This window comes from Talpa europaea, assembly GCF_964194135.1.
Source record: "Talpa europaea genome assembly, chromosome: 11".
Lineage (NCBI taxonomy): Eukaryota > Metazoa > Chordata > Mammalia > Eulipotyphla > Talpidae > Talpa > Talpa europaea.
The window spans coordinates 93,938,049-93,963,958 of record NC_140078.1 but is presented as its reverse complement, the minus strand read 5'-3'; the positions used below and the strand labels follow the sequence as shown (position 1 = coordinate 93,963,958).

At 43.9% G+C, this 25,910-nt stretch overlaps 1 protein-coding gene across 1 annotated transcript in view; it reads right to left on the bottom strand.

The window, feature by feature from the left end:
- Positions 1–25,910, bottom strand: part of NEK11 (NIMA related kinase 11) — a gene marked incomplete at both ends in the record, with an annotated part of 143,220 nt that overhangs the window by 24,059 nt on the left and 93,251 nt on the right. Inside the window, 3 exon segments of the mRNA XM_084247818.1 lie at positions 415–511; positions 11,206–11,266; positions 24,480–24,634. Of these exon segments, the coding sequence (XP_084103944.1) occupies positions 415–511; positions 11,206–11,266; positions 24,480–24,634 (313 nt within the window).

Below are 25,910 nucleotides of genomic sequence, written 5' to 3'. Positions count from 1 at the left end.
GACCTGATGGGACACACCTTGGGGCCGCCCCGTGATTAAGATCTGACCATGATTCCTAATCTCGAATTAGGTCCTTTTGATTACATTTTGGCCTGATTATCACTTGGCCAATGGGCAAGAATCCCATTCATGAGGCTCCATCCTCATGATTTAAGCACCTCCCAGAGATCTCCCCCCAGTAAAACCATCACCTTTGGGGGTTAGGATTTCGAGATATGTGTGTGTGGGGGGGGGCTCATTCAGACAATAAATAGCAGTTCTTCCATGTAGATCCAGGCATATGCTGTGCATCTAGGAAATCACTGCTGTGGTATTTGTGGAGATAAGTAAAATAGCATCACGTGACCCGATCGCACTCTTTGTCAAGCTGTTTGAACGCTGCCCTCTCCCAGGGCCAGGTCTCATGCTACTTACTCCCTCATGCGCTTCACCTTGGTCTCAGCCATCGCACTGTTGAAGACTGTTGGTCCAAGGGACACGTCTGGAGCTGCGCTGGTGATGGTTCTTGTGTCTGAAAATCAATGCACAGCCCTTACTGACTTCATCAGCACTCAGGCCACCTCGAGGCAACATTCGAAGGCGATCAGAAACCAGGAGCAAATCCACCTTTTGCCACAAGGTAATGCTACACTCATTAGAGGTGAATTCAATTATGACATGCACATTAAGAGGATTTATTCCAAATGACAAGATTATTTACGGTTTTACTTTGCACAAGGAATCCCTGCACCAAGCCTTTCTCGAAAAGGATTATTTAAACAGGACTTATTTTATTTTTTATTTATTTTTTACATCATTTTTCATTTTTGCACAATGTATGCATTTTCATCTTGGTTATAGTCCCCCATACAATTCCCCCCTCCCTGTTTTGATCCTACTCCCTCTTTTCTCCCCCCCCCCAATAGTGTGTCTCTGGTTTATAGTTGCTTTTTGATTTTGATTTTTACTTTATTATAATTAGTCTTTTTCCTGATCCTTTAGGTGGGCTTTTCATACTAGAAATCTCAGGGGAGGGAAAATGCATCTAGAGAAAAGCAAACATTCCTGGGAAGCCTTTGGCCACTCTTTTTCAGCAGCTGAGGATATTTGCTTGACGGATGAGGAATTTTTGCTAAAAAGCTGCGTTTTCCCTTTACCTTGTCCCACACTTAACCAGGAGCTTTTTTCTTGCAGTGGAAGGAAGGTGCTGAGCAGAGGCTCATCCGCGGCCTTGAGCTTCAGGTTGGAGCAGAAGACTCCAAAGTTGGGTTTCAGAGGCAAAACATGGCTCGTGAGAGGTATGATATGAAATCTGCTGAGGGGATCACGGTTTTTACCTAGATACCCTGGAGGCTCTTAAAAAACATTGTTGGAACTAAAGGGCAAGAAATCACCCACCAACTGAAACAGTACTGATTCCTGCTGAGAAGCCAAAGCTGGCCCCTGAGCGAGGGCTTAGGGAAATCCAGAGTGGATACTCCTGTTTGTCAACCCTGGGCCTGGGGCATAGTTCCCCCCCGTGCATCTCCCCTGTCTCACGCCCCACTAGGAAAGAACTTTCAACACCCTAATACTCAATTATAAATTACACCCGTCACATGCATGCTGAGAAGCTGCCGCTCTTCCCCAACAGATGTCACCAGACAAGTGACTGATTTAGAGGCCAGGAAGGGAGTTGAAGGCCAATGCCCCTTATTCCTATCAGAAAAGCTTTTCTCTTATACTTTTAAATTTCAAACATTACATGCAAATTCTATTATTTCTCATACCCCCCGAGGCGTGCATCCCACTGGGAACTTCTTGCTCTTACAAATATCACTGAGATGCTGAGCTCTTGCTTTACTCTGTCAGAATCTCTGATCTTTCCCCAGGCTAGGATTCTAGACGGGGACTTCCCAGATCAGCTGCTATGAGCTTTGTAGAGAGCACACTGTAGTTGTCACACAAGCTTGCCCTTCCTAGGGTCACACCAGTAATGTCCCCAAGTTAAGACTAGTGCCTGAGATGTACCCCTTCCTTTCCTCAGTCCTGAGATCACCCTTGCCACACTCTGAGAGAAAACACAAGTCTTCATCACACAGCAGCTTCATGCCATCTTCCATGTCTCCACAGGGTGTGACCACAGCTTCTCCCCAGGGGAGGCTTTGGGGAGGAGGCAGAGTGGGGGCACAGTGGATCATTTCATGTTGGTTTCTTTCTATGATCATCTTCCTACGACCTGAAACAGTTACTGCACCACACCAGGTAACCCACCTGCCAGCTCAAAAACAAATATTGGCAAGAGTGAAGGGAAAGTGCTGCCTCCCCATTTTTTCCAGAGAGCTGGCCCCTCCTGAAGCTTATGCTAATAAAGGTCAAAGCCATTTCCATGAGCTGCAGTGTACTTTAATCTAGCCACTATTCCCTGTAGGGAGGCTCTTGGCATTTCTGGGAAAGATGCTAAGCCTTGAGCCCAAGAAAAGAAAACGGGGCAAATATAATTTCAAGCAACAGGGATTGTCAAAGCCTGGTGCTCCAAGCAGTTTCTTTTTCAGTGTATTTTATTGGCTAGCCTTTTCCCTCTTCATCCCACCTTCCAAAATGAATAGCAGATGCTTTATGTCAACACATTTAGCAATCATGATTAAAAAAACAACTGGGCTAGGATCATAGACTTCATCTAACAGTTGTTAACTTTCAGAGTGTGTTGCTTCTCAAACTTCAGTGTGATCTGAATCACCCAAGGATGTCATTAAAAATGCTGAGTCTGGGCCTCCCCGGTGGCGCAGCGGTTGAGCGCTGGGTTGTGAAGCTGCCTGCAGCCTCTGAGGCACTGGTTCGATCCCCGGCTGCTCCCCGGCCACCGGAGGAGGGTCCCACATGGCGCGCAGACCTCTCCTGCCGCCCGCTGCTCCCCTCAGCAGTGTACTTTGGTCCTTCTGCCTGCTCTGCTCCCCGCTCTGGCTCTGGTGAATTCTCTCACCCTCCCGCACTTCTGACTGTACCCAGTGCATGTATAAACAAAACAAACAAACAAACAAACAAATAAATAAAACATGCCTCTATTTAAAAAAAAAAAAAATGCTGAGTCTGACTTAGTCTGTGTGGTTAGGGCTTGTATTTCTCATAAGTTCCCAGGCAATTACAGTGATGGATTTTGTCAAATGCTTTTTCTGCACCTGCTGAGATGATCAAATATTTTCATTCATTATTCTGTTAATATTAGTAATTCTATTAATATGATCAATTAATATTATTACATTAATTAATTTTCTGCTGTTAAACCACCCTTGCATTCCTTGGATTAAATCCCATTTGGTCATTGTACATAATCATTTATTATGTCACTGGATATGATTTACTAGTATTTGGTTTATGATTTTGCATATATATTGATGATTGATATTGGGCCATATATTTGTTTTTTTTCTTGTGATGTCTTTTCTGGTTCTGGTTTTCTCTTTTCTGGTTCTGGCCTAACAGAAACAGCTGGGCAAAGTTCCCTCCTCTTTTTATTTTTGAAAGAGTTGTGAAGGATAAGTATCAATTTTATTTTACATTTTAAAAGGACAAGTTTATTAAGAAAAGAGAAACAAAAAGAAGGACAAATATCAGTTCTTTTTGAATGGTTACTAGAATTTATAGGTGAAGCATGTTGGAATGGGCTTTTCTTTGTTGGAAGTTTTTAAGTTACTAATTTGATCCTCTTGTTATAGGCCTATACAGGTTTTTCCTTCTTGAATCAGTTTTGATCATGTGTGTCTTTCTAGAAATTTGTCTGTTTTCATCTAAGTTTTCTAATTTGTTGGCATACCCTCAAAATCTCATTTATGTCTTTAAGGTTGGTAGTAGTGCGTTCCCTTCCACGCCTGATTTATTGTTTTTGAGTTGTCATTCTTACTTTCTTTATCAGTCAGTATAGCTAAAGATTTATCAATTTTGTTAATTTTTTTTTCAAAGAACCAATTTTTGGTCTCATTGATATCCTCTATTGTTTTTCTCTTCTTTACATCACTTATTTTAATTCTAATCTTCATTATTAATTTCCTTTTGCTTCCTTTGGGTTTAACTTGCTCATCTTTTTCTGGTTTCCTAAGGTAATCCATATGTTTTAGATGCTCAAGAGGTAGGAGTTAAAGCCAGTGGTAATATAAATAGTAGGGGGGGTCCTTAACCCATATAGAGCTAGTGATCAGCTTGGGAAGATAAGATATCTATCTAGGCCATCACCAGAAGTACTACAAAGCACATATACATAGACATGGGGGCCACAAAGAGGTAGAAGCACTAGCTTTCAAATTGAGGGACCAGTTTTGTTCTAGTTCTGCTCTCACCAATTACCTGGCCCTCCAGTTACCTTGCTGGACCTCAGAGTCTTCATTTTATTTTATTTCATAGATTTATTTATTTATGCATATAAGAACTGGAGTACAGGCCATAGGTGTGGGGGTGAGAGGATTCACCAGAGACAGAGTGGGGAACCGAACAGGTGGATCGACTGAAATACACTGCTGAGGGGAGCAATGGGTGAGTCAGGAGAGGTCTGCTGTGCCATGTGGGTTAGTTCCCTGGCCAGGGATCGAACTCGTGCTACAGAGGGTGCGGAGAGCTTCATAATGCTGAGACTTACCCCCTGTGCCACCAGAGAGGCCCAGATTCTTCATTTTATATTTAAGTGGTTTCATTAGATGGAAGGCATTTTCTAAACCCAAACATTTATAAGCCATACCTTCAGACCTCCAGGGGAATTAGAATTTACTTGGGAAGGCAACATATAGACTAATAAAGATAGCACTCAAAGGGACCAAAAGTTAAGAGGCAAATGGTTGGGACCAAGAATAAATTCTACAGGCGTTATAGAATATCAGGCTAAATTTAACTGAAGTCTTTACACCTATGAGACATCAGATGATAAGGATTACATTACTTGATACTACCCCATCGAGATGTTTTGACGATGAGATGAACACAAAATGATATCAAGAGACATTAAGCAACTAGAAGCTGTGTTTCTTAACAGGGCACAGCACAACTCATAATAGTAATATTGTCAGGCTCCCTCCTAGTTCTGTGGTCTCTTACCTGCTGAGCTATTTTCCCTGAAAGGGTGACAGCTTGATGATGATGACTTTTCACCAGTAGAGTGAGAGAAATTCTTCTCTTATTTCTTCCAAAAAATTCCTTTACTCATTTCAGTGGACAAATGACCTTGATCTTAACATAAAAACCTGCATTTGCCCTCTCTGCTAAATATCCTTCCATGTGGGTTATAAAGAGCTGATGCAGGGACAGCAGGGGTGGCTATTTTGGCAAGGAAGACTTCACTCAGGCCCATGAGACACTGCTTACTCAGGAATCCTTGCAGGTGCTGCCCTTGGGCATGGCCTATTTATAGACTTCTCCTCTCACCCTCCTCTTTCTCTCCACTGCCCAAGGAAAGCTCAGGAAATGACAGCAACTTGACAGACACCCTTCTTTGCCCAAGTTATTGTGAAGGCTTTCCTCGTGGTTCACATCTCTCATCCTACTCTTTAAAATGGTACATGATCGAAGGCTTACCTAGGGGCTGGTGAACTCTTCCTGAAAAGGGCTAAATATTTTAGACTTTGTAGGCCAAATGATCTCTGTTTCCATGACTTGACTCTGCTACTACAGTGTGAAAACAGCTACAGACAGCAGGTAAACGAGGGAGCATGGTGGTACTCCAGTAAAATTTTATTTACAAAAAGCTGGCAGCGAGCAGAATGTGGCCTGGGGGCTGTAGTTTACTGGCCTTTGCCCAAAAGATGGAGATTCATCATAATTCTGAGCTGGAGGGGACCCAAGACCTCTTCAACCAAATCCCATCATCCTACAGATAGGGAAACTGAGGCCAAGAGAAGCTGCAGGAGTCCTAAATGTCTGTATGGAATTTCCTGGTCAGTTCCAATGAGGTAGCCCCTCCACTCCCGAAAGGAAGAAGAGATTATCGGCCACACAGCCCTCTCCACGCCCATGGATAGGTTACCTAAACCCGAAATGATTCCTTCTTTCTTTCTCTTGCCCTTTCCGCCTATACAAAGCTCTGATTTTGCACAGCTTTGGGAAGCACCTTTTGCTGGCTAGGTGGGATGCTGTCCAACCAGCTTCTGTGATTTTGTTTTCTCACTGGTACCAAAAAAATAAATTAATTAACCTTTTCAGGTGCCAACAAAGTTCAAAAGCAAAGAGTTACAAAAGGTGCTTTGCTGTTGATAAAGGGCCAGGGTGAACTGGCGGTGTCTCCCTGTCCCTGTGCTTTGCATGGGGCAACTTCTCAAGAAATAAATTGCACCCCTATTGCTTCCACCAAAATTAAACTCACTGGGAAAAAGTGGGTCAGCTTGGAAAAGGAAACTTGCTCAAGGGAGAGATGATAAATACCAGAAGATAGGAAATAAATAAATTTCTATTTTTGCCACAAGACTATTTCACACAACAAATACTCAACTGAATTGGTTGGAAGATAAAAAAAACAACCAGGAGTTCAATGTTCATTTCTCTTTGAATATTCCAGAAGAGACCTCTGAAAACAGCAGAGCGGTTAAAAAAAAAAAAAGGAGAGCGTGTCTGATTTGGGATTGATATGAACTGTAGGTGTAAGCGCAGGTCCAGACCCTGACCTTCCCAGGTACGCTGGTGGCCCCAGGGAGACAGTGCCTGCCAGGGGGTGTCATTATTCTAGGCTGCCAACGGGGAGAATCATAGCTTTAGAAACAAAGCCGGCTTTTTAATAAGAGCAGGTTGGGCTGGCTAAAATATTTCAGGTAAAAGCATGTGAGATTCCCTCTTCTTAGCATACAGTAAGCATGTTTTGTTTAAGTCACCCATGATCACTGCAGACATTAGAAAACACAGAAGGGAAAGTTGCTCAGAGAACAACTAGTAACACTATTTCCAAATGTGTGTGTGAGTGTGCCGTATGCCAGCTTATAGTTTAGTATACAAAACTTTAAAAAAAGAAACAACTTCTTTTTTTTTTTTACATTATTACTTTATATACCTTCATGCCATTGAAAATGTAACTACATTGGGCCTCCTAGTGGTGCACGGGGTTAAGTCACCGCACTATGAAGCTATCCATAGCCACTGCGGCTCCAGTTCAATCCCCAGCCAGGGAGCTGACCCACATGGTGCAGCAGACCTCTCCTGTCTTATCCACTGCTCCCCTCAGCAGTGTATTTCAGTATGTCTGCCTGTTCTGCTCCCCACTCTGTCTCTGGTTAATCCTCTCACCTCCCCACATCTCTGGCCTGTACCCCAGCTCTTGTATGCATAAATAAAAACATAAGAAAGAAAATGTAACTACATTATTATCTTTGTAAACTATAAAGAACTTCTTGCACTAGAAGAGATATTAGCCCTCCTGATTTTTAGGGGTTTATTTTGATTCCAACTTCCACAATTGTAAACAACATGCCATGAGAATCTTTGTGTATTTATCTTTATTTAAAACTGATTTATTTCTTTAACGTAAATTCCTAGAAGTATGTTTGTTGAGTAAAAAAGTTTACATTGTCAGGCTGATAGAAACTAACCTACTGCCGGAAAGAACAGTGCCACGTGGCCCCTGCCAGAACAAGGAGCCTCTCAAGTTCCAGTGGCCAGGTTCATGGGTTCATTTATTGGGGTTCAGAAGCAGCCACCTTCCCCATCTGCGTTGCATGCAATGAGACACACCTCCGGGCATTTCAGAGCTGCTTCTGGGGCTGATATGGGTGGCGGGGGGCCTGGGTCCCTAGCACCTCTTCCAGATCAACTTGAGTGGCATTCGAGACTCACTGAGTTCTCGGCTAAGCAGGATCCAGAACCTAGTTTTGGTTCTGCAAGCAGGATCCTGGGCTCCATGGTTTTCTGTTCAGGTGAGAACAAAGGACACCTTCTCACCTTTCCTGAGAGGCAATCCTGAGCACAGCTTCAGAAGCAAATGGCTCCCTCTACCGTCCGTAGCACAGCAAAAAAGGGACAAATAATTATCCTGACTCATCTACTCCTGTGACAGTCAAAAGAGGCGTCATATCCACAAAAAACCCTAGGAGCCCTCTCTCCTTCCCCATTGCTAAGGCATTTTTACATCCTATCCTTATAACAAGAAGATTAGTTATGCATTAATATTTTTGGCCTCACATTCTCCTGCCCTCATTAGGAGAATCCTCTATTGTGTGAGGCAGACCCCAGCTCCCACTAAGTACTACCAATGCCTGACACTCACTTTCCCAGCCCCACTGGTGTTCGGGTACAGCACAGGATCAGCCTCTGTCTATAGAGACATCCTGCCCAGACTTACATCAGACATGGAGGAGGTGTGGTGATCGTATGGAATCCATCCTGGCAGAAGCGGGGGTCATAGCCAGATGCCTGAGGTGGCAGGGGTCTAGCAACCACCCCCAATGTTCAACCTCAGTCACCTTGAGGTTGTTCAGGCAGCCCTGTGAGCAACTGGGAGGGGAACTGGGGCCTGCTGCCAACTTGCTGTGTGAGTGAGCCCTCCTGCTCACAGACTGAGCCGACCCCCTTGCTCTCACCCCACCTCGTCTCTGCGCTCTTCCTCCGCCTTCCTTTCCCCCTGCAGGCCTCTCCTCCCCATCTCCTCATGGCCAAATGTATCCTTGCATCTAGAACGATCTATCTTATATCAGGTGTGACCTTCTCCATGAACATCCTTGATGTCTTCTATCTCCCCAACTAAAAACCACCTTCCATTTTCTGAACCCTTACTCTCTGACATAGTTGTTTTGATCCTGTCTTGGTGCACCCCCAAAATCCTAAGGCTTTCATGGCAAGATCTAGACTCAGCACAACACTGGAACCTCAGAATCTAACACCATTCCTTCTATGAGCCTTACTAACAGTGAGGAAACTGATGTGTGACTAACAAATGAATGCATGTTTGCTGAGTTTCTCCTGTAGTTAGGGACATGATTACTGGACTATTTTTCCTAGGTAGTAGTAATATACAGAATGTTCTCTGCTCAGAGTATACTGCTAGGAATGATTGATAATACTGTTGTAGGAAATTATTTGTATTACAAAGCTCTTCCTCTTTTCTCTTCCCATCACCACACACCTGCCAGATGAGTATCTGCATAGCAGACACAGCAGGTTCTCTGTCAATTGCCATTAATTCTGAATCACCTGCATCTTTTCAAGTTAAAGAACTTAAAGAAATGACTAAATTTCTCCAGTATATACAAAGAAGGCACAGTGGCAACATATCATGCATGCACATCAAAGTGATCTGAGTTATTTATGATCCAAATACACCCCCCCTCCAACCTGTCAGTATCCAAAGAGAAAACACTATGTTGAAATTATTCTAATTATCATGAGAAATTCCTTTCTGTCAAGGTGAAAAGCATAATAGAGCAAGGTTAAGTGGCTGTCAGTCATGCCCACACTTCACGGCTTAGGGTTTGAAGAGCTTAAGCAAAGAAAGTTTCTAAGGGATTCAGAAGCTGATGTCTTTTCTGGTCTGCATCAGTCACATTGTTTAGAAGAGATTAAATAGTTATTACCAAGGTTCGGTGGAAAATTGAGGGCTAGCAATTTTAAAAAATCCAACCGATCAGACATATCAACAAACTACAGGAAGCTTGGGCGGTACAGAGGATTTGAAGCATCTGTTATAGTCTAATTACTTGCGGGGCAACACCCAGTTTGGACCTACAACACGTTTTTTTAAAATATAGTTTACCAAGGTCAATATCATTCCACTGATGACTTCTAAAAGTGCAGTTAATTTCCCAAATAATCTTTCTTGATTCATAATCTTTCTCTGGTTTCGAACTCACTTACCACGGAGCCATCTGTTTTCTGTCTTCTCCAATTCACTAACAGCTCTCACCCGCTCCCACCTCCTCCCATGCCCTTAGTTCCTGTAGGTTTCTATCAGCTAATTCCTTTTCTGTCATTTCAGTGGTGCTCAAAGCAGAAATAAATGTACTTCCATTCCCTGTTTGTAATGCTCATTTCTCATAAAATCATTGTCTAGGAGGGCATTTAGATGTCATCTATCCCATCTAGTGTTATTTTAGTTATTTATTTATTTTTGCAATGGAGTAGTAAAACATGATCTTTGGTGGAAATCTAATTTATGAAACAGATAATAGCAAAATTACTTTGGTGGGAGCTGGTAGAGGAGCAGGGTCTACATGCCTTTTCTCTTAAGGTATTTAAAGATACCTGCTAAGGAAGGGCCTCTTGTGTACCGCTGAACTCTATCCACTGGCTTCTGTCCTCATTTAGGTCACGCCTCTTACCTGCTCCTGGAGTCCCCAAAGGGCCCAGTTTGAGATTTCTGATCTAAGTGAGGTCCAGAGGGGAAGTGACCTGGCCAAATGAAAGCCTTCCTGGTCTTCGATTCCAAGCCTCGGAGTTAAATGTACCTAACAAGCGTTCCTAGGTGTGAGTGAACAGACCACAGGGTGAGGGTCAAGAGAAAAAAATCAGGTTGCTGTGTCCCAACTGAGACTTTGCACATCATGTTCCTACTACAGCAGAGGTGGATGCTCACACACCTGAAAACTTAAATCTTTGCCATTTCCTGAAGAGATTGCTTTTGGCCATGCAATTTGGAAATTTCAAGTAACAATCAAATTTCAAAGAACAAAACATCTCAGCCCATTCCACTCAGCACCTATAAAAATATCCTCTGCTCTTCTCTCCTTGTCAGGTGTGACAATTTATCGTCGAGTGCTGGAAGTTATCACAACTGGGCTTTTTGGATTAAAAAAGGAGGAGAAACTAAGAAATAGGGACGTATCCTTGAAGCCCAATGACCCTATTTATCCACACTGACAATGCTAAGGCAACTTCAGCTTTGTTTTTTATATGAAACCTCTTCCAATAGCTGAGTGACCTTGAGAGTGATGGTTTTCCCAGCTGGACTGAATATGACGTGCTTCTGTAGGGTGAGTGAGGATGAGAAATTTCTTTTCAAGGAATCTGTGAAACTAGTGATTATGCATGGCCAGGCCACCATCTGATCATTGTGGAACCTCATTTTGACAATTTCATCCTTGGAGAGAACAACCACAAACAATTCCTCTTGAAGTTTCCCAGTCCTTGGACCACACTTTTAACCTCTGCTGGCCTCAGTGTTTTCATCCACAATATGGGGAGGTTGGACTAAAATACCCACAAGTTTGCTCCCAAGCTCTCTTTTTCTTGGCTAGTCCATTAGAATCAGAGTGTCTCACAGTATTTTGGAATCGGAAGAAGGTGACTCACCTAGAGAGGTGCAACCCAAGACGTTCTCCAAACACTTGACCAGAGCTTCAATATCACTGTCCTGTCAAAACAAGAGAGATTTATTCCCCATATGGTAGGAGAATATTTAATGACATGAGAAAATGTTTTCATTTTGACATAACAAAACACATACAGAGAATCTGAATCTGCTAAGTTATTTCACAGTATGACCCCATTTTTTAATGGAAAACTTCTACGTGTACATACATGTAATCTACATCTCTCTCCCATATCAGTCCATGGATGTACTGCTCTATCTCTGATGGGAAGACTATAAATGTTAATACTGGCTTTGACTATAAGGTGGGATTATGGATGATCTTTATTTTCTCCTATATGTGCTTATGTCTTTTCTAATTTTTCTGTAATAATAAATATTACATAATCTACAAAAATGGTAAATGTATTAGAAGGAAAAAAAGGTTTTATTTAACCTGCAATCTGCTTATCAAAGCAGGTATTAAGTGCAAGTTTTTTTCCTTGAGAGCATCTCTACTGATCTAGTTCTTCTCTTGGAGGTTATAGTCTTCCAGGAGTCATAAAGCAAAGAATTGAACATTTTATTTACCTTAACCCTCAATAAGAGTCAGACAGACACCCCCACAAGGGTTGGAGGAGATCCTGGAACTGTATTTGATAAAAAATATTGTCATCAATATGAAATAAATATCTGTCTTCTACCTGGGAGGCTTGAAGTATCCCAAACAACAGAAGTATGAGCTGAATTGTTTTCAGGTATGTGCTTATACTGAGGTGGAGTCGATAATTCATGGCTGACCTGTCCATTTCAAAAATAAGCAACATGTTTTATATTGTAGTAGTTGTGGATTTTAGAAAAATGCACTGAAGTATAATAGACTACTCTAAAATAAATGAGTTGGGTTTCATTTTATAACATCTGGAGGTAGGGGAGGGAGTGAGCAGACAGTTTTCACACAAGTGGTAAAACACAGCACCCTTTCATGTTCTGAATGTATGGAAGCAAAAATTAGGAAAACATGCCTGGCTGATGCTGGTCAGTGAGGCCAACGCACTAACTGAAGACCCCAGTGTCCAGCCCAGGAGTAGGGATCAAGTACCAAACACAGAAACAGGAGAAGGAAATACAGATCCTTCCTTCTGTAGCCCTGTGGTCTCCAAACCCAATGACCTGTGTCAGAGAGGAACTCAGTGGAGATGCCCTCTGCTGAAGGGCAAGAAAGATACACACAGGCATACACAGGGGATGACATCAACCAGGCAAGCCCAGGTTCTAAGACTGGTTCCTCCCAATTTGCTGGCTGTGGCCAAGCAGCTTGTCATCCTAGGTGTTAGTGAATCAACAAGAGTTGAATCAGTTGATGACTACAGAGACTAGGTCTTAACACTGCCATTCTTTTAAGTACCAAGGTACATGTATTAATTCAAACTCTACTAGGTGGGCTATCTTAATCCCCATTTAACAGTTGAGAAAACTGAGGCACAGTAAGATGTTCCCACATCCCTCCTTCAACCTTAAGATATGAAAACCAAAAATATCAGTCATTGTCAAATGCCCCACGAGGGGCAAAGTCTCCCCTGGTTGAAGTCCCCTGATCTACATGTCTAGCTCTACATACATATTTTTTTCCACTGGCCCAATCTGGAACAATTTGAGGATCATAATAAATGATATTTATGAATTATAAACCATAGACTAGAATGAGGCCAACTGTACCATTGAACATTTAAATGAAACTTTCTCCATTTTACAAGAAACAATTGATAATAAACATCAAGAGCTACATTTTTAAACATTAAATTATAATTTAGGAAAGGCATCAAAGAGCTTGTTTTACTGCGCTACAACTTAATTCAGCAACAGAGTCATTCCTAACGTTCCAGAGATAATCATTTAATTGGACACAAATGACCCCAAGAGAAACACACCCCACCCAGTGACGAAAGGGAGAAGGAAGAAAGGCAGGCCACATCTTTCTAGAGCTGTTTCCTGCTTTTCTGCTCTGTGTTGGCACTTTCACAAGAAGTTCAGGCATGGACAACCTCTTTCAGGAGCATGTTATGGCTGGTGCCATGTGGGATTATGCCTTGAACTGGAACTTTACATTTCCTCAGTATTTCACGATTTGAATTGATCTCTGGCTGAAGCTAAGTGGCCTGGGAGACCAACCACATCTTTCTAGATGCCAAATTACAGAGCGGCCAGTCCTCAGCCATTTCATCCAATTTTCAAAGGCTGGGAGGATGACCTAGTGGCTCCCTTGCTGATTGATTTAGATGTTCTTTAAGCCTCCTTCCCCCATGACATCCATCCCTCCATAACAGGAACACGCCTCAGAGGCCAGAGGAGCCTCTTGTAAGATTCCTTTCTGAAAAGTCATCCCACAGATTTCAGTTCAAACACCCAGAGTCTTTTCAGAAACAGATGCAGCAATTTGGCTAACATGTTAGACATTGCTTCTAAGGAGGAGAGGGTAGCTGTCAGCAAAAGGTCAGGCTGGATGTGTTAAAAGACATGACAATTAGCAAGGCCTGCCTCATGCCTTCTGAGAAAACCCCGATACCCGAGGCAACCATTTAAATAATGCTTCTATGTAGGTATTTAATATAATATGTTCACCTTACCAGGGACTACCTGGTGGGAGGGGGTACACACCATCAGACACTGTGGATATGCAACTGTTGGGGGCGGGGTAAAAGCCTCAGGTGGAATGTGTGAGTAGCTTAGGGTCTCTCATCCCCAACTTGGCTTTGTGCTCATTGGTCTCTGTCATGTTTTTCTTGCTCCATGGCTGGTCCTGGAGCTGGCTGGCTGTTCTTCTTAATTCCACACTAGGTCCTTGAGGAATGGGGCCCTTTACTGTATTGGTCACAGATTTCTCCATCTTGGTCTCAGTAATACTGTTCCTCATCAACTCAATGTGCAACACCATCCCTTCTGCTACTCAACAACGTGCCCTGGCATGTATCAAAGGACTTCCCTGGAGGTCTCTATGAAAACAGGTCTTCGGGGCTATTTATGGTCTCTTGGAGAGTCATAACTCACATGAACCCAGTGGAGGCTCTGAGAAGCCATCTCATAAAGACCTGAAATTTTAACTTTGTTGTTTTCCAAACTTCATTGACCATGAAATCTAGTCCACTCCTTGGAAGAAAGTTCTGGAAACATTCCTTGGGACATCCTCATACAGAAAAGCAGATTAATAGAACTTCCTATTCTAGATCATAAGGTGTAGGATCCCCTGGGTCTCTTTTATGAATTGGTCCTGAGACTTCTCCAAGCTCCTGGTTCTTACTCTTGATTCCCACGTAAATATTTTCTGCTACAAGAACACCTAAACTATCATTTATTAATTCCTCTGATTGAAGAAAAGCTTGCTTTGCTATCCCTAAAATGAAAATGCCTTTTACTTTTCAATTCAAATTTGTTTTCAGCTCTTTATTTGAGATTAAAATACTACTACCCCTGCCACTGGCCTAGAATGATTTTATTCAAAATAGTTAGCAAATAGTATTTCAGCTAAATTCTTCCATCCTGCTGCTTTACATTAGAATCAAGATCCTTTAGTTTCTGAAGCAACCTCGAGAGCAAAGAGAAGGATGGGGCATGCTTTTGCTTTGTTTCTTTGTAGAAGTTAACTGAGAGGGTTTTTATACTTTGGTGTTAGAAACATAGGTCACAGTTACCCAAAGGGATTTTAGGGTAAAATTGGAACAGTATTTTTGGAATCAATAACTCTCACAGTTGATGAAGTGTCGTTGTGATGATCCATTTGATGACCTGTGTCAAATCCTGTGATAATGTGAAGATTACAATTCAGTGTGCTTCCATGACTCCCTCACGCTCCTTTTAATTGCGGAGCCATGGAGACAAGCGTAACGGGGGCAATGAAAGCAGTGAAGAGGAAAATCTTGCTGGGGGACATTTCTATCTCACACCTGTGCAAGGGAGGATCCCTAAATCTGCTTCCTGTTCCTGGGAAGTGGGGTTCTTGGCCTGGTTTCTAGTCTCAGATCAGCTCTGGAGGAGAGGTACTGCCCAAGGAGGAAGTCTGCGAACATTTATGGCTGATGTTTCAGGTTAACACTGTCCCAGAGACCAACAGTCATCTGGATGCAACTAACTGTCCCATTTCCCATGGAAAACACAGTCCTGTTACTGGTGATTCTTAAATTTCACTGTGGGCAGGGATCCCCCCCAGATCTGGTAAAAAAAAAAAAAAAAAAGAACTACTAATTGAAAAAAAATTGTAGGTTCTGCATCAGCAGATCTGAGTTAGGGCTGAGATTCTGGATTTAAACAAGCTCTCAACAGCTTCTAATGCAGCTGGCCCCCTGGATCACAACTTGATGAACAAACTTTGGCCAACATGAGTGAGGGTTCTGGGCGCTCAACATAAGGTGTCCCGGGAGAACCTAAGGGCACTTTACATGGTGGGGAAGACTGCAAAGGAAGGAGACAGAGAGGCAAGACAGAGAGGTAAGATGATCCATGTTTCCCTTCTCATCTTCCCCGGTGAATGTCTTCCTCTTGTTAGGAGGACGAGAGCTCTTAGGTTGGCTAGAAGGAAACAAACAAAGCATTTAAGAGAAGCGTGAGACTTGAAGAGTTGGGGATAAACCAATGGGAGCAGGTCAAGTTAGGTAAATGGAAACAACTCACACAGCTCTCTTTGAAGCTAAATATATGGATAAAGAGGTTGGCAGGGAGATGGGTAGAATGGCACCAAGTATACAGCATGGTGCCCCTTGAAGAATGAGTTGTGAGTGAATAAATGAACCGACGAAAGGTAGCTTTCTGCCATCAGCCCTCAGTTTGGGACGAGGGCTGTTTTGGCAGAGACACCCCCAGCTATTTTACATCTATGTTTAGACATTCCCCGGAGGCTCCAGAAGGCTCTCTGCTTACTGCTCCTGTACCTTGAGGCGGTGAAAACACAACCATCTGTCTCTTCTAGCACCTTTGCGCTCTCCTGGCAGGTGGGCTGTGCTGATTCCCAAAGGCCTATCCAGAGCAGGCTTGGAGGGCAGCCATCCAGACAGACAGCGTCACAGCCAGGAAGTGGCTTGTTCCCAGGGCCGAAAGCACTGAGCATGAGTGGGAGTGGGCGCTGGACGCCGCATCCTCCCACTGCTGACAATCCCAAGCAGGCCCAGGCATGTGAATGCCGTACAGAGAGGACACGACCTGCCACTGCAGCTCCAGCCGGCTGTGGGGCTCAGCATCACTTCAGTCACCCCCCAGCACATCCTCCCCTCTGGTATCCCTAACGCCAGCAGGTGTGGAGGGGCGGATGTGCTCCACCTCTTGGTCCCGTCTCTCATCGGTCATCGCAGACGGTACAGCCCCTTCCCTGCAGAACCCTCTTCCCTCCTTCTCTTCCTCAGTCATTCTAGGCCTGCAGGATTCTCCTGGGACACTTCATTTTGAGCAACCAGGACCCTCTCGAAGTTGAAAGTCCTGTCCCGTCAAAGGCACAGCCTGCGGGCAGGCTAAACGCGCACATGCCACCTTAGGTGTGAGACCCCACTTCCTTTGTTATGCAACTTCTTCCTTTCCTGTTTTCCCTGTGTGTGCTGGTGTAAGAGCTACCTGCTCCACTGGAGTATCCTCCATCCCTGCCTCCCTCCTCCACCCAGATACTGAGTATTCGCTCTGTGCTAAACACTGCTCAAAGTGCTGGGAACACAGCAGTGAAAACCCCAGAATCTCTATCCAAATGCCTTGCATTCTCATAGGGAAAACAGATCATAAACGAACAACAAATGAACAATGGTGTGGTAAGTTTGAAGACTATGGAGATAAGCAAAGCAGAGAAAGGGAAGAGCAAATTCTCAGGCCAGCACATGCTGTTCTGAATGGTGGTCAGGGTCCTCCCCTCTAAACTGACATGTAAAGAGACTTGGAAGAGCACGTGCATGTCTGGGGAGGCGCATTCCAGGCTTCCAAGGGCAGGAACAGGAACGGGGTCTGCAGGACTGGTGTACAGAGAGCCAGGACAACCCCATCATGGTGGATGGAGGGGTTCTTCCATTAGTGGGGGGGCAGGGGGCTGAGTGGCCATCCAACAGATTTTGCCTTTTCTCCTTTGAGTGGAAAGTGGGGGGGGGGTATTCGGAGGCCACTTAGAAGCGACAGCCATGATCTACTGGAAAGAAGATGGAGGTTTTGGGGCTAGGCTGTGATCTTATTCTAAACATACTCTGAAGGCTGAGCCAGCAGCTTTTGTTTCTGGATTAGATGTAGACGTGAGTGAAAGGACAAGAGTCAAGGCCAACTAGGGAGGTGGCGAGTTGGATGGGGCTGCGGTAATCAGTTCTCTTAACACAGGTTTAGTTCATACATCTGGACAGGCAGGGTATGTGATTCTAGAGCTGTGGGGAGACAGAGCCAAAGAACAAAGATATACAATGGGGAGTTATTGGTCTAGAGACATTATTTAAATACCTGCGACTGAGCGAGAGGTCCAAGAAGGTGGACTCTGGGTTGTGTCTGTTTCGTTCACTGCCATAGACGCAGTGCCCAGGACACTCAAACACGTGCTCTTTAAATGAATGCTCCGAGCAACGACCCCCACTTTCCTCTCTGCAAGTCACTTAACTAAGCTGTAGTCCACGCTCCTTCAAACCATACCCACAAATAGCCCTGAAAAATGTCACCAAGTACAGAAGCCGAAACACCAAGGTGACCTTCTCCATTTTCTGCACACTCAGATGTACCTTTCACATCTCAGTTTGATCTCATTAGAAGCCAAGTTCTGGTTTATCTGCATTTATAATTCATAGGAAGACAGAGGATGCCATTCAGCACAAAGCCATAGGACGGAGCTCATGGCACCTTTGTGGAGGCGGCCCTGACATCAGGAAGCTGACATCTTAACTCCTGTCTCTCCGCTGATGGTTGCCTTCTCCCAAGGAGCTACCGGGACTCAGAGCCACATCTGCAGAACTCAAACCGCAAACTAGCCCCCAGACTCCTATAACATTAACTGCCTCTGTCACTGAGTTCGGAATCGCTGAAACGAGACTGCTAATGCATCCACATTTCACTGATAATGCCTTGTTTACTTTGCATTATTAAAAACCTCCTAACTGCAGCTGTCTCTTATCAATGCCCAGGTTCGCACAAGTTGGCATCTGTGGGGTTGTTTTAGGGTTTCACAGACATCTCTTGGGACCCAGGAAAGAACTCTGAAGACATTTTAGGTGACAGTTTGGAAATGCAGAGGATGAGCAGAAGCTAAGAGAGTCGGGCAGAGGGAGGGGCTTCACGATGCCGACCCAGGAGCACAGGCCTGGAATTTGAGGGGCTGCTGAGGCCTGTCTGTCCAAGCATTCTAGCAAAGTGGAGGCGAACCTGCTGTCAGCCGGCCCCTGTACCCCCCGTCGCATTCTGTAACTCACTTGCTCCCGGTTAGCTACTTATCTTATCACAAGCTGCATGTCCAATACCAAAGGAAGAAAGTTCTGCAACCTAAACAAGGTTTACTGGAACAAGAAGAGAAAGGTAACCCTGGCGACACACACTTCTTTATTGCAGGCGATTACTCTCCACTCCAAAACAGGTCTAGTTTTGTCCTGATTTAAATCCCATAGTCACTGGAACCTTTGGCTGTGCCTTAAACATGATGTGAAATCATCAGATCCTATTCCATTTCACCTGTGTGGGAGCTCCCCCAGGCCCAGTCTCCCTTTACCAACTAAAAGAGTAAGTTCTATGCTCCCCCCGCATGTCTACTAGCTGACCCAGTGAGTACCTGCTGATTTGAACCCTAGCTCTGTCAAAGGCCTGGTGACCTTGGCAGATGAGTCCTTCCCTCTGCTTCCCAGTTTTCTCATTTGTAAAGTGGGATGGAGACATAGCCCCCAAAGGGCTCATGAGTATTCATGGGGATAAGGCATCGGGCAGGCCGTGAATACTACTTCTCTGGTAGGAGGTGCGCCCTGGGATCCCAGATGGCCGGTCGTGTGGGAAGGAGGGCATCACCAACAGCATCCAGGGGCGTCGCACCCCGTTCTCCTAGCTCGAGCACCGTGAAAAGGGACTCATGCTCTATTTCCAGCAGAAACAAACATTCCAAGACTAAAATTAAATTTCTCTATGTAGCTGAATCACAGAGTAGTGACTGGGCATGCTTGGACACATGAGTGTGCAGCTATAAGGGTGACGCTGGCTGCTGTTCGGGACTGATGACCTCTGTAGGCCCAGCCTTCCCCGAAATGTCCAGAGACACTTTTTCCAAGATGTCCAGAGGAGCCTTTTTCTAAATGTGTTACCTTGCTATGGAGAAGTAGGGTCCCTGCATGCTAGCACCTCTAAGATCAATTCAAGGCAAAGAAGCTTCTATATATGAAATTAATTAGGTCAGATCATGCAAAACAGCAGGTAAATCAATTCTACTATTTGGACTCAAGATTTCTGGCACCTTCTATAGAAAAAAAATAAATTAACAAAGGGGAACAGGTGAGAAATCTGTATTCCATAACAGATGTGAGAGGCAGGCTCTTTTTGATGTGAATTTTCATAACGCAGCATTTTTTTCTGAAAACAGCACATATTTTGCCTTGAACATAACTCATTAACACTGTCAGAAAAACAGGTCCAGATAAATGCAGAGCTCCTCAGACTTTTTCTCGAACCTGGTGTGTTTACTAAGTCAAACTGCTGTGCAGGGAGAAGAAAGTAAAGACAGAGCCAGTCAGCTGGCTCCGCTACCTACTAGCTGTGTGGCCTGGAGAAGTTCCTTCCCCAGACAAAGCCTCTGTTTCCTCTTGCACAAAGTGAAGTTATTGCAACAGTCTCATCTTTCAAGGGACCTGGGTCTTAAGTGAGTGCTTAACATGACAATCAGTTATAGAAAACAGATCCTCCGCTGTTGCTTCTTTTTTGAGGATCAAATGAAATAGTGATTTCACTTAGGGGCTCCAGTGTATGAAAAACATGTATCTTGGAATGACATAAGTCGAGAGCAATGATTCAAAGCCATGAGAGGTTCTTAAGGACTGAGATGCAGGGTGAGGGGGACTCTGGACGTACAGCTCTCAGCTTACTCTCACGCAAGGCCTTCACTACTACACTGAAATGTCAGGCACTTCTGCCTGACACCTTAACTCATCTTTTCTTCCTTTCTCCCACCCTCGTCTTCCTCACTCTTGCTCTTCCCCTTATTTGAATCCTGGCCAGTTAAATTCTAGTTTAAAGACGTTTAACTAGAATGCACGGGTCAAGGATCACTGCAAGAATTAAAGAAGGGACACATCTGCAGGCGCCACGGAGGCAGCCAAGCTCTTCCCAGGCAGCTCCCAGCCAGTGGAAACATAGTGGGGATACCAGGGTCAGGCCAGGCCTGCCCAATGTGGACTTCTCTAATGGGCAGTCTTGGTCCTGGGGCTCCTATAGACCTGGCCAAGACCTTTACAAACTTGCATCCCTGATGTCCTCACCCACCTTTCCTTCCTCTCAAAGATGCAGCCCAGCACTATGGTTTGCTGTTACCTCGCTTTCACATCTGGTTCTGCATTGCACCTGTTTCCCAGAGCTTCACTGACACCCCATATAAAGTACTGGGCATTGAATGAAGGTTCTGGAAAGGTCAATTGCTACTGTTATAATAATTACAATGTGATAAGCGACTATAATGTGACTCCACTGGCAGAGGACACTCTGAGAGGCACTCACCCTATTGACTGTCTGATCCAAGGGTCCTCAGTAGCAGCTCAGGCCTTGCCTAGCCTGTCTCCATTTATAATCGGCACCGTCCTAAGCAGCAGATCACTGCTGCTTTTTCTAATACTTCACTGTTTAGAGGCAATTTCAAAACCCCTGAAGGATATGGGAGAAATGTGCTGAAAACTTCAGAATTCACTGGGAAAATGGGCCTCTGCAGCCCTCCTTCTTAGCAAGAGCAAACACCATGTCTGAAGAGTCTTCTAAAACAAGCATCAGTGAAAACCCATATTCACTGAACAGTCCTTCCCAAGGGCGTTGGCATCGGGTCATCACAGTCCGACTGCTATGCATGCAGCTGGCGCATGGACACTGATTAGTCTCGGGGAGAGAAGAGATGGTCATGGCAGTAAGGGGAAGACAGAGCATCCACGAAAGCACCCCTCAGTCTGAGCCCTAAAACACGTCCTTTAGGGCGTATATAACACCTTTCCATGACAGGCCCCACAAATTCTGCTGAGGATGTGTTATGATGACAGCTATAAACTCTATTCTCCTGGGATCTGAGAAGCTGGTTCTGATTCAGTGACCACAGACTTCACAAGATGCCATCAACAATATGATAATGGCTTGTGAAAAAGGTGTGACTGATGCTCCGCTGATCACAGCAGAGGAGCAATAACAATAGGGCCTAATAAAATTGCCCAGGGATGGTGCTGCTGAAAAGATTGTCATGGGGGGCGCAAGGGACTCAGCAATCAATCCCAAGAAAGCCCATGTTGCTCTTTAAAAGCACATCTTCCGGGCCTCCCCGGTGGTGCAGCGGTTGAGCGCTGGGTTGCGAAGCTGCCCGCGGCCTCTGCAGCGCCGGTTCGATCCCCGGCTGCTCCCCGGCCACCCGAGGAGGGTCCCGCATGGCGCGCAGACCTCTCCTGCCGCCCGCTGCTCCCCTCAGCAGTGTCCTTCGGTCCTTCTGCCTGCTCTGCTCCCCGCTCTGGCTCTGGTGGATTCTCTCACCCTCCCGCGCTTCTGACTGTACCCAGTGCTTGGATAAATAAATAAATAAACCAAAAAAAAAGAAAAAAAGAAACTTTTAAAAAAATAATAAAATAAAAAAATTAAAAAAAAAAATAAAAGCACATCTTCCATCAAAATAAAAAGGACGTGGCTCTTAGCCCCATCTGAAGGAAGGGGAAGCCACTTTGGTCCAATTACTGGATATGATGAACATTTAAAATAGACCCTAGACCGTTTGAAGTGTCAAGGGCAAGACTGCAGAGAGAGAAGAGATCAAACTGGAGATGGCTGCAGGGTCACAAACCCAGAGTGGCTGGGGTCTCAGCACAGAGATCTGTAATGCGACTTGTGTGGCTGATAAAATAACACAAAGAGGGAAGAGTCAAACACCTATCGCAACCCCATGGCCACCACCCTTGGGGAGGGGGAAATTATATAGAGTTACTAGGAAAAACAAATGGGGGGTAATTACTGTCTCTAATATAAATCACTCTGTTGTGACTCTCCGCTCCTGTTTCTATTATGCCAAGTCCGTTCCAGGTCAATAGACCTTCTTAGAAGGTGCTAGACCTGGGCCTGGAGCAGGGTTCTGACCCCTCTCTCGCACAGGCATGTCATCTTTCCTGGAAACTCAGTTTTCTCATTTGGAAAAATAGGGATAAGAGCAGACACCCAAGATTATTTACAATCCACGAAGCAGCACATAACATGTGGCAGACACATAGCCTAGGCAGCAGAGTTGCTGTCCTGTATGTATCACCAGCCCTAAGAAATAAGAAGGGATGTTTATCCCACAGCTGTAAGGTCTCACTGTAACATTAAAATGTTCTGGCAGCATCCTAAAAAGGCCAGAGGACGGCTCCGTAACTTCATCAGCAGTAATAGGTAATGTCTCATTATTCATTTATTACATTCAGGGAAGGATTTTAAGTATTTTACATTAATTACTTAATTTAACTCTTAAAATTACTCTGTGCAGTAGAAACCATTATTTTCCCATGTTACAGATTAGGACACTGAGGTACAGGGAAGTTAAGTATCTTGCAAAGGGTGATGAAATGTAGACAGTTCAATCCCCAGCCCAATGTTCTAACGAGGCCCAAGTCAGGACTTCCACGTGCTGGCACAGTTCTACTTCCTGACCCGGGCGGTGCTCATTTTATATATATTATTCATGGGGTTTGCTGAGTCAGTTTTCCTATTTTATTAAAAAAAAACAACACACTAAAGTAATCACATTAGTGGGTAAAATGTTACTGCCTGATGCTTTGGGTAAAACTGAGCATGTGTTTTACAGATCGTGTCGTACAGCCACCAGCACTGAGTGAAGGGTGTATGACAGTGCGATCATCTTCTGTCTCTGTATTTAGGACAGTGGTGTAGACACAAAGAAAATCTTTTTTTCAATTTGCGGTAGGAAGTGCTGTTGTCTACCAACAATGACTGGAACAAAATGGGGAAAGAGTACAGAGAAGTGCTCCTGTTTTGACATGGTAAATCATGCTTCCCCCATAACCTGACTATTTTTCTCATATTTATTTTTCTCTTCAGTTATTTCTCTCTTAACTTCTCTCATCTTTTCTCTTCTCCCTTCTCTCTGTCTCTCATCCTCTCTCTGCCTAGCTCTGTATCCATACCATTCCAGTTCCCTTCCCCTGCCTCCCTCTCTCCATTTCTTATGCAGAACTTGAAAGTTTCTCTTGTCTAATTTATTAAATATAGTGATGACTGTTTAGTCTTCAATAAAGTGGTTAAAATGGTTGAATGGATTGTGTACAGCCTTCTCTCTAGATTAAGTTTCTTCTAGACTAAGTTTCCATTGATAGGGGATGTTTCTTGATGGACTTTTTACTTTAACAGCTTAATGATTCCCAGATAATAGAGAGCTTCTGTACTTTTATGAGAGTTCAGGATTGGAAGGGTTCCTAGGTTATGACATAAGAAAAAGTGAAGCATATGAGCATAAAAGATGCCCAAAGTCATCTGCTTTCTCTTCACATACCTCTTGCTTTTCTCCTTCTCCTCAGACACCCAACAGAGAAATCGTATGCCACAGCTCTTTCTTGGTCTATGACCCAGATGGGGCTTAGTTTGCTATAAAGAGATTTATGGCAAGGGCACCTACTCAAAGACCTCACTGTATATGTAAGGAAGGCCCTCAAAAGCACATCCCCTAAGCCCAGAACTTATTTGTGTTCTGGAACATGATTCACAAATGTGAAAAGCATATTGTAAAAAGTATATTGTAAAAAATCTCCCTGATAAAGAGACACTTGTATTGTTTATTCAGCAACTGTATATGGAGTGCTCCTCAGTATACAATGTAATGTGTATCTTCCTCCCTGTCATCTCCCCCAAGTGCCAGAGATCCCACACTTCCCTCACCAACGTAGTCGATAACAGAATCTCAGGATTCCATGAGGCTCTTCCTAACTTTGGATTTATTTAAACCAAGACTTGTCTCATGGATCCTTTGGGACAGAATCTTAGTCCTCCCAACCCCACTTGAGTTGATGAGACTTGACTCTTGCAAGTCATGGCCCAATCAGCACCTTGGACAGTTCCACATCTGCTGGGGAGCAGCACATACCTGGTTTGATCTATAAGCAGGCTGAGGTCCCTCAGGCTCCATCTCTTCCTCTGATCCTGAGAACACTATTTCTTCCTCCTCCTCACTCTCCTCAGAACAGGAATCAAATGCATCAGCATAGTACTTTTCAGCTATAAGTGGGTCTTCTGGGATCTCTGAAATAGAAAACAAACAACAATCATGTCCCAACAGTTTTAAAATTACAACAATGCTAGGATCCCCTGTATTTTCCCAGAGATGTATATTTTGTTTGCACTGACAAAGCGCCAATAGCATGCAAAGCTGAATTCTAGCTTCCTGAAAGCATTTAGTTGAAGTAAAAAACATTCAGCAAAATGAGACTTGAATGGGAACAGAATGCAACCACATTCTGAAGGTGGAGGAATGTAACCACAAAACGAGAAGTGATATCCGTCAAAGCCATTACCGTTGGAGACATGAATCATTACAAATGAGGGGACGAGGAGACAAGCAGGATCAGAACTGGAAAGGAAGTATATCCGCATTCTTCCTGAGAATGTATTCTTTACAGAAAATACTAGCAGTGAGATCAGACAAGATGGACAGGATGTAGAACAATGACATTCTGGCAAGCTGAGGAAAACATTACAATTTTTCTCTAACAGGCTAGGAAGGTTTTGAGATGGAGCTCACACGTCCTGCTTACACATATTTAGATATGGCATTTAAACAAAAAAAAAAAAAAGAAAAAGAAAAAGAAAGAACACCCGCTCCAGTTTATACCAAGAAGTGACTACCTAAGTCATTAATTACTAACTATACAATAAAGGTGGTAGCTCAAGTGATCTTCAGCCAAGAAAGGACAAGAGTGGATCACACGAAAAAAAACAAAAAAAAAGCAATGATCTCAATTCCGGTTTGCTAATGGGGACCTGGAAATATCCTTGGGGAAGAAATTATACAAAGATACCCTATCACAGTAAAACTGGGCATTCCAAGTTTTGCATTAGACTCTGACTTTAAAAAAAATAGCCTTCTAAATTGTAACACACAGCTCTGTTTTCACCCCATTGTTTTTACTTTGTGTCTGGTGGGGGAAACAGGGAATTTGGGCTCAGAGAATCAAGGTCTGAATCAAGTTCTACCAATTTTTAGATGAAAAGCTGGGCACAAAAATTAGAATTTTCTAAACTCCAATTTCTCCAGTGAAATTGACATCAGGGGAATTAGCAAGGTGGCTATGAATATTCAACAATCCAATCTTAAGAATGCATATAGGGAAATTTTATACATCTATAAAGATGGACTTTTCATTAACTGATTCTTTAATCCTTTGAAAGTAAAATACTTAATGGGTATAGAATTCCCTGCCAATGGAATACGTTTATGGTTTCCCATAAAACACAAGAGGCAGTGCAAGGGGATCAAAGCCAGTCAGCTCAAAAGACAAAAGTTACATGTCATATTCAA